This window comes from Apaloderma vittatum, unplaced genomic scaffold (genome assembly GCF_000703405.1).
Source record: "Apaloderma vittatum isolate BGI_N311 unplaced genomic scaffold, ASM70340v1 scaffold11359, whole genome shotgun sequence".
NCBI lineage: Eukaryota > Metazoa > Chordata > Aves > Trogoniformes > Trogonidae > Apaloderma > Apaloderma vittatum.
The window spans coordinates 110,850-120,527 of NW_009735063.1; the positions used below are offsets into that span (position 1 = coordinate 110,850).

General features: G+C 44.2%; 1 protein-coding gene across 1 annotated transcript in view; it reads left to right on the plus strand.

The window, feature by feature from the left end:
• The window catches only part of CALCR (calcitonin receptor), a 53,560-nt gene extending 53,223 nt beyond the window's left edge, over positions 1-337 (plus strand). Inside the window, exon 12 of the mRNA XM_009876481.1 lies at positions 116-337. Within this exon, the coding sequence (XP_009874783.1) occupies positions 116-337 (222 nt within the window). The remainder of the gene's footprint in view (positions 1-115) is intronic.
• The last annotated feature ends 9,341 nt before the right edge of the window (positions 338-9,678 follow it).

Here is a 9,678-nt window from a genome sequence, read left to right on the forward strand (position 1 = left end):
TTCCTCTCCTCTCCTCTCCTCTCCTCTCCTCTCTTTTTCTCCTTTTTCTTTCAAGACACCTGCAGTTGGGTGGGTTTCGATCACTGCTCACTAAAGCTCCGTGCTGCGTTCCCAGGTGCAGGGCACTCTGAAGAGGCAGTGGACCCAGTACAAAGCGCAGTGGGGCCAGCGGCGCCGGGAGCACTGCTCCACGCGATCTACCTCCTACACCGCGACGTCCATCACAGAGGTCCCTATCTACCTGTACCACCACGAGTCCAACAGCGAGCAGCTAAATGGAAGATACGTAGAGGACTCGGAACTCGTTGCGTTAAAATCTGGAGAGACATCTGCCTAGCTCAGCAGCAGCCAGTGCAAACGCATCCTTTCACATTCTGCTTGTGAGCAAAGCGGGAAGAAGGGTGGCAGGGGGGAAATCCGGGCCACTGGGGGAGAGGGCAAACCGGGGCAAGAGACACGTCATATTCAAGCCACGAGAGCGATGGCCCAGAGGCAGCCTGACACGGACCTGGCAGTAGCGTTTGTTCCTGCGCACTGCCGCAGGGATGGAGCCTGGAGCTGCCCGCCAGGTTGCATTATCTCCACATCTCCCGACACCAGCTCAGCAAAGGGACCACCTGGCAGCCCACAGCACGCAGGGAAGAAAGAACCAGCACGTGGCAGTTGGAAACTTTCAGCGGTTTTTGCTTTCGGTTCTTTTCTTGAACACTAGGTTGTGAACTATCGGCTTTCACAGAATGTCACCGTCTTGGAGTCCTTTACTTTCCCCGTTTATAATGAGCTTGATAACCTCTCAAAATATTTTGCATACCTCAAGGCAAATCAGATGAGCAGAAGTCACTTCAAAGTATTTAAAACCTGATGACCTCCAAAGGATAGGCCAAGATATTACCATCCCCAAAGGATGCCCCAAAATATTACCATCCCCAGAGGATGCCCCAAAATATTACCATGCCCAAAGGATGCCCCACAATATTACCATCCCATTAGCAAGTGCATAAAATGAAGGAGAGGTAGTCGTTGCATACCAAAATCGCAACACGCTCGGAGAAAGGGACTGATTCTTTAGGCTGCCCCACACAAGTCCTGAAGTCACCTCAGAGCAGATGTCGTTTAACCATACTGATAGTATGGAATATTTATTTACAGGGAAATTTGTCACCCTATTACTGTGTCCACAAACTCATCATTAAGGCATAATTCTTTCTCTCTGAATAAACTGTGAAATTTGTCTGGAAATTATTATTTTCTTTACTAGTCATTCTGAGATGAATGATTGCCTCTGCAATAAATTATGATCACGGCAGTGAAGGATCCCAGGTAAGAAGTGAGAAACTAACGTCTTGGCACAGGAAGCATCTATTTTTAGAATCTGGTTGCTGCTCTGAGTCTCTAATTGTTGAAGGTGATTATTTCACGTGTGAATCTGTCATCTGGAGAACGTGATGAATGCACAGATTTGTGAATAATAAGCCCCTTTTATCACACTTTCAAAGCATCCCTTGAGTCTCCGTGTGGTAACTGAGGCAGAAATCGGGTCAGAAGAAAAGCCGATTTGCAGTTAGCAGTTACAGCACCGTCACTGCAAGAGGTCTGCAAACCACAAAAGGCATAAAATGGATGCATTTCCCACCTGAAGCAAGCTGTAAAGAATCTGCAGACAGCAAGGCCAGCGCTAAGGAAGTTTTGCAGGGCTGTCACTCCTATGGAGGTTTATGTATAAAACGTCTAATGAATGTAATGTCATTCCTTTTTGCATCTTTCTGAAAAACTGTCCTTCGGATTTCCCACTGCCTCACCTTTGGCTCAGATGTGTGAGCGCTATTTCAAATGCTAACAACTGCAAGACACTCGTCACAGCCTTTAACTGGGAAGGAATCTGGAAAGTACCAGTCCCTGCATTGTTGGGGGGTTTTCCCTGCTCATGGTCTCGCATCTGATATTTCTACCCCAGACCAAGCAGGAGAAGCCGTGGTCAAAGGAAGAGGCAGCTGAGAGTGCCGTTGGTGACACTTGTTCATCTCAAAAGTCCAGATACCAGCCCTGGTCTGGGAGCTCTAAAAATACTGCCCTACGTGGCAGGAGAGCAGGAACAGACAGAATGCCGTCCTTCACACTGCAGTATGAAGTTGATTGTGTGTGGGACTTCTGCTGCTGGTGTAGAATTTCTTCCTTTCCTTCGTTTGATTGCTGCCGTTCCCATCCATAATGACTTTTTTTCCCTTAGGACTGCATAAAGTACTTAAAATATTGTGGGTTAGAATAGTCTTAAATCCAGATCTTGCTGGAGAGTCAGGGAGAAGAGAAAAACCAAAATAAAGCACTTGAGCTAATTGACAGTTCTTTCTAGGCAGAGGCCCCAGCCCCGCAGGTGTGTTGAGGACGAACTGTCTGCCACAGGCAAAACGCACTTTAGAAAGGCCCACAGAAGGTGATCATAAACTAGTCCTGCCATAAACCGTGGCAGTCTGCTTCAGACTTGTTGAAATGAGCAGACAAATCCCTGGCAGTTGGCTTAGATCGTAGAATCATAGAACCATGCAGGTTGGAAAAGCCTCTTGGGATCACCGAGCCCAACCACTAACCCTGCTCTGCAGAGCTCAGCCCTAACCCATCTCCCCCAGCCCCACATCTCAACGGCCTCCAAACACCTCCAGGGGTGGATGAGTGGTGAAGAACCCTCTTCAGTGATCAGGAAGGACTTGGGCAATGCAGTCTGGTGTAAAAGGAGGAGACAATTTCAGCCTTAGCAATTTGAAACCATTTTTAAATACCATGTTCAGCCAGGCTCAGTTTTACCTTCAGTGACACAGCCAAACCCTAAGCTTTACTCCTCATTCATAGATTTTCCATGGAGATCCTCTGTGCATGTCTGCCTACATGAATCAACATCTCACTGGAAAAGACCCTTCAAGGAACGAGCTCGTGTGGGATGGGTCGAATCCCAGCTCTGTGAGAGGGGACCAGATTCCCAGTATCCTGACACGAGGCCAGCGCTGAGCTGCCGCTGCTGTGACCCAAGAGGAGAGGAGCTGAGGAACCAGAACTGCCCACCAATGGGCAGATCATTGCATGGTTAATCCAGTGCAACATTTACAAGGAAATAGGATCCTGGTTCGAGCCACATACCTATTTTTCAGACTTCCAAGGAATATGAAGGCGGTTATTTTTTCAGAGAACAGTGTTTTGCCCGTTGCTATTTTTGCTTTGGCCAACGAACAATGGTAAGTGGAGGGTTTAGTCGTTATAGACTGGAAGGTGGCTCTGCTATGAATTCTGTGTTGCTGAGTAGCTTTGGGGCACACCACGTGTCCCTGGAGAGCTCCAGAAGGCGTTCTGAGCTTGTAAAGGCACAGACGAGGTGACTGTAAAAGAAGCGTACATAATACAGAGCGTTTAATAACGCACATGTTGGTTTTCGTAATGTGCGTATTTACAGATGCAAGTACAAGTTGTTTTGCAGTCTATTATGTTCACATGGATGTACAAAATGGAAATTCTTTACCATTATAGTGGTTGTTCTCTTTCTTCATTAACGATACTTTCTTCCTCTGTTCAGTGGAACACTCTGAAAAGCCAAATTTGGGATCTGGGGTTCAGGATGTCACTTGGAGCTTCAAGTGGTGGAAAAGCTGTGGTTATATCGGTTCTTGTGGCAGCTTTGGGTTCAGTGGAGTGATGATGTGGTGATTTCAGCCACGGAAATACTGGTCTAGCATACATACTGAGTTTAGGGTTGGCACCACCCTTGGGCTTTGCAGGAAAAGCTGTGTTTTAGAGATGCTTAATAATTTCTAATCAAAATATTTTCCAGTAGAAAATGCTATATTTCTTCATCTCAGGATGGTTTGCAATGTTATCATTGCGTGCGTAAGGTAAATTCCACTTCTCTGCTTTATAAACTGTACCACCCACTAGTGACCTTAATACTGGGAATGCTGACATGACCTCAGTAATTACAAAGTTTTTCAGTAGGGTGTTTTGTCTTTAGTACATTTCACAGGAACAGAAGAAATGCATAATGAATACATCGGTTTATCAAAAAATAGGAAAGGAGCTGACACTTGAATCAGTGGATTCAAGGTGTATTTTCAGAGGAAACCAACCTTACTTTACTCCCCTCTGCAGCATCTAGTTCACCCAACACAAGAAATTCCAGTTTAGTGAGCATTTGCTCTGGCAGAAGGGTTTATGCGGTTGCTTTGTGTAAGGAAGATGCTGGTTGTTAGTCTTTACCAGGCACGGAAATGCAGCACGAGACTTGTGCCACGGGATGCCGAAAGTAAGACTTTATTTGATTTACTTAATAAATATGTTTTAGCCAAACAGCAACAAAGGTAGAATAGATTTTTTCTCTATATGAAGATTAATAGCAGTAACGCTACCCTGACTGCAGTCTGCCAGTTACGGAGTGCTCATGTTTTTGTAACGTAGCAATATAACTTTGTTTGGGGAAAAAACTCATCACATAAGTGTGGTGAAATTCTGTCCTCTCTTCCCAAACCCTCCACCATCCTTTGCCAAGCTTCATAAACAAAATTTGAGCCATTTTTCAAAGATGCAAATCCTAAATGCTGACAGTGTGAAGGCATCTGCGTTTCCAGTGCTCGGAGTTCCAAAAGCTGTATTTGTCTTTAGCAAGCTAAATATATATAATTATTAGATTCCTGCTCAAAAATATGAGCATTTGTAACCTAAAAGTCATTTGCATTGAAACAGCAGTTGATCCCACGCCAGTGAGATGCTACAATGTGTGACGATGCCCTCTCTGCCCTCTGGCAACACAGACCTGAGCCAAACCACGTGCAATTCAGTCCCACTGCTAGCTACATAGAGAAAAAATTTAAAAAAAAAAACAAACAACCCCACTTTGCAGCTAATGTTAGTGCCAAACTGGGAATTTTGAGTTGCTGGGGCATCTGGGTCATTGCAACGTACCATTGTACTCGCGCCACGAGCACCCACTTCGGAGGGACTTGGCAAAATGGACACGGGGGTCCCACGCAGCCAAGTCATGGGCCAGCAGTGAGTAGCGAGTGGTGCCCCGTGATCCATCCGAGCTCACAGGCTGTGGGTACTGTGGGCAGGTTTATCAAGTTCAGGCCCACAACGAACAGGAAACAGCTGAAGACAGGCTTTTGCTGATTGCTGATTTTACATTATTCTGGGGTATTTTTTATTTTATGAGCCCTTTTATTGCCTTTGGGCAGAGCTTTCACAAAAGTTGGAGTGCGAGTATATCCAGCACAAAGTAGATACAACCCGTACTGCAGCCTTTGTTTTCCAAAGGAGACAGTGCAAGTACTTCTCATTTTATTCCCCTGCTCTAGAATTTCTTCCTTACGACAGACTCCTTGGGGGGCCAGACTTTGTAAGGATGTGGAAGGACAAGAGGTCACTGCAGATGTGCCATCCCCTGCACAGGTGCTGCCACGGACACAATGAACCATTGGCCATGACTTGTCAAGTTTGGGAAAATGCCAAAAAATCCCAAAAGCATATATCTTCTTTCTAGCTATAGTCCATGTGGGAGTAACTCGGTATCAATTTTTCAAGATATTGCGAACAAAGGTCTCTGCTTTTCAGCCACTTGTATCGTGTTACACAAGTACTAACACTTGAGTAAAGGATGGTGCATCGGTTAATGTCAATGCACTTCAACAAAAAAGAATGAATGCAGCCAGGACAAAGAAACATAATAAATAGGTTTTTTTCCTTAGTGTATTCAAAATTAGCAATAGACATTCAGGAATCAAAATGTACAGTAAAATCTGGACATGTTTTAAATTATTCCCTGTTTGCATAAAATTTTCCTTTTTTTTTTTTCATGTCTAGATAAAATGTTACTGTATGTTCATGACAAGAAAGTTTTACGCGTTCAAGTTTTACTGGACTATGTTTTAAATGCATGGTTTATAAGACTGAAAAGCTTCAAAAACGTGGGAAGACTTCCTATGCCAGCAAATCTGAGTTTGTGATTGATATGAGTGAAAACACATTTCTGATTTAATTATCCCTTTGTTTTCATATAAGCCGGGAAATTCATTATCTACTTTAGCATTTACTATGTCTTGTGGTTTTATGCCGCAAAAGTCCCCTGATGATTTTCTACATCTGGAAATGTACCGTTCTGATTGTAAACCAGTTGTTCGGTTGTTGAACCTTGCTGTAAATATTCACCGCGTGTCGAAAAACCTTCTTGCAGAGAAATACTGACCGGAGATGTGAGTGAAATCTCAACCTTACTGAAATCCAAAGTGCCGGCTCTCTGGGCTCTGTGGATCTCCTCTTTCACAGCTCCTGTTTTACCGGCGTTGATGGCTGTGGACGGATCAGAGGGGGATGTTCGGCATCGCCCCTGCAACACGCGCGTCCCCCGCAGAGGCTGCCAACGCGTGGGGCTGCCGTGGCCTTGCCAGGTCCTTCCTCCAAAGAACAGCAAACACAGGATGACGGAGCCCCTGGGAAGCCGGGTCTGCTGAGCCCTTGGATCAGGGACGCCTGGAGGTGGTCCCTGCTGATCTGGGTGCCAGTCCGCTGCCCTCTCTTAGTCTATTTTACGTGTTGCACAGGGGTGTTTTACGTGCCATTTCTTTGGTGTAGAACTGAGCGTTCGAGAAGTTTTGGCTTTGTGAGAGGCTTTTATTTTTGCAATTAAAAGTCAGACTCATTTTAAAACTGTTGGAACGTCTTCTTCCCTTAAGGCAACCTGATATAAATGAATTCCAAACCACTGCTCCTTCACAGCTGAATAACCCTCCCCACATCAAGAACTTTCTCAAAGTCTCTGACAACCCCAGCTATGAGCTAGTAGCACAGTAGCACTAAAGGTCACTGAAATATCTATTAAAATCAAGCAAAACCCTGTGGCTAAGACACTGGTCCCCTACATTTGGGTCATGTCCCTGCCCCAGACCTACTGTGTGGTCTGGAGGAAATGATCGCAAACACCGCGCCAGCCTCACCGAGTCCCTTGGAGCTCACACTGACAGATTTAGGCTCCTGCACTCAACATCTAGAACTTTGCTCCAAGCATGGTTTCATTGGTAAAATTCCCAGCCTGTCAGATCATTTTTTCATAAACACATCTAAACTGCTTCTAAGCTCTAACTAAAGCTCCCACAGAAGTCGGTGGAAGAAATTTGTGCCTCCCTCCTCCCAAACCACCTATTCCTGAGCGACTGACCTGGCGTTCTGCTCTCTGGTGGGAATTGTGTCGCAAAATCGCCTTCTTCACAACAGTGCTCAGCCATGAGCTGATGAATTTCTTCTCATTAGTTTTCTTTTTCAGAATATATAAAACATTTTGAAGTATTAGAAGGAAAAATGTTCAACAGTTGTTTCTGAGAGAGCCCTGCCTTAGGGAACCCTCCCTACTAGTCTGAGTGAGGGCTGATGTGCAGAAAAGCCTGGCTGTGTTGCACGTATTTTTTGGATGCCTCATGCAATTGTAAGAACTGAACCCTTCTCCATGATTTAGGCCCATCTATATATGAATATTTTTTAAAAAAAACAATGATGAGCAAATCAAAGCATCCAATACATACAGAATTATCTGCATGCTTTACTAGCAACCTTCTAATGTTCGTTTTCTCTGCTTCTGCCATGAAATTGCCTCTTTCTGGACAACACAACAGCACTGAAGATCACCGTGGGTACCAGCAGTGACAAAGTCACCAAGGGAGTTGAAATCTCCTTCTTGTCACAATGACCTGATGAACTCACCCCATCAGTTTCCTCTGGCTGGCAAACGTGCCTCACTGGCAAATGCTTTTTTGGCATCATGTCTTGCTTTCCTTCAGTGAAGCCTTCTGCACCTAAGCAGTATCTGCAAAGGAAAAGCGGAACCCCCTTTTTTTTTCATGTTCTTTGCACAAATGACAAGGCGAATGGGCTTCAACCAGCCGTTATACATCATCTGCCTTAGAATTAAAAACTCTTTCCTCATGGAAGGGACAGATGGTCCCAGAGGGTTCTGAATGTCTGTCTTGGCAGGTATTTTAAGGACATTAGACAACAAATTCAGAACGGAGAGAGCTGAATCTAGCAGTTGTCTTTGATATTTGTGATAACTGCTTGTTAAAAATATCCCATTTTTATGGGGAAGTTCCCCTCCAAGCTTCACTTGACTTTTGGAGGGTTGTTTTTTCTTATTCATAATATTGTCCATCAAGAGATACTTCATCCCTACTGATATTTTTCTATAAAGTTGCTAGTAATTCTGATTTGAAATGCAAAATAATGGTTTGTATTGATGTAGTTTAAAAGCATCAGCCAAAGATGACTGCTCCACTTTCAAACTGAAACCCACTCTGCTTCACACAGAATTTTGTATGTTTCTCTACTGTTTTCGGATATTGCTCTGAGGTTCTTCTCTACTGCGAGACATTAGGGACTTTCACAATTGGCTCATGAGCACTAATAAACGTTGCAATGCCAAAATAAACAAACAAACAAAAAAGATAAAACAAACCACCAAACACTTTTGCTCGTATGTATTTCAGGATCATGGGTAAGGGGTGGCTTGTGTCCAGGCTACACGGCAGAGACATGTAGAACAAGAATAAAATCTTTTGCGTTTTAGAGCAACAAAGCAAGCCTGGCTCTTCAAAGGTATTTAGGTACCATGAATTTCCCAAATTCTTTTGAGGATGGGCTCAAGCTTAGACAATTGTCCCCCTGTCTCTGGTATGTCAAGTATCTGTGCTTTTATTCATGCTGAAAAGTGTATCACTTTGTCACAATGTCACATGGCCCAGCATGAAGGAGGTTATCAGCATCACGTCAGAGTCAAAACCTCCAAAGCAAGACTTCAATCCTTAACAGAGTCTGATCAAGGCAGTGAATACTTCTGCAAGTCTGAGCTTATAATTACCCTCCAATTATGCATTCATAATAGATCCATAACTCAAGTGTTGCCACAGTCATGGCCCACTGCCTCCAAAGAGCCACTTCATTTCTCCCCAAAGCCCAAATCCTTCCCTGCCATGAAAGCCTTGAAAAATTCCCAATGTTTCATGCTGGAAAGCCTCCATCCTTTTGCCTTTCTCTGGCGATGTAACTGAGGACATCCTACTTTTCATTAGAAGTGCTGTTTTGTCCTTTGCTGGCAGGAGCTACAGCCATAAAAGTCCTGGTTAATCTCCACGAGCTTTCTTGGGGTCTGGAATCCATCTCCACCAGTGGTGTGTTAGCTGCAAGTGATCCAGAACAGGCAAGGACCACGACCAACTTCCCTGCACAGCTCTATTTTCTCAAAACCAAGCTGTGCTGGATGAAGCACTTTGGAAAAAAAACACCACATCTGAAATCACCAGAACTTTGCTATTTTTATTGCACTTCAAAAAACACAGCTCATTGGATTCCCTGGGAAACGTCTCTGAGTAAATAGTGAAGTCAAGTTTCAGTGTGGTCAAATTAAAAGCAGCTGAAGTATTAAACTCTAATTTCCAAGATGGAAACTACAATAAGAAAAACGCAATGTTACAACAGGTACTAAGAAGAAACTGGGATTAAAGAGGAACCGTCGTGGGCTGTGGTGGTAGAATACAGGTGCCGAGAACTCAAATGCAGATTTCATATCAGACACCTTTTCTTACGGCATAATTTTTCCTTTCTTTACCACTACCTGTCAGAAAGCTGTAATTGTCTTCCTGGTTATCTGCTAAAACTGACTCC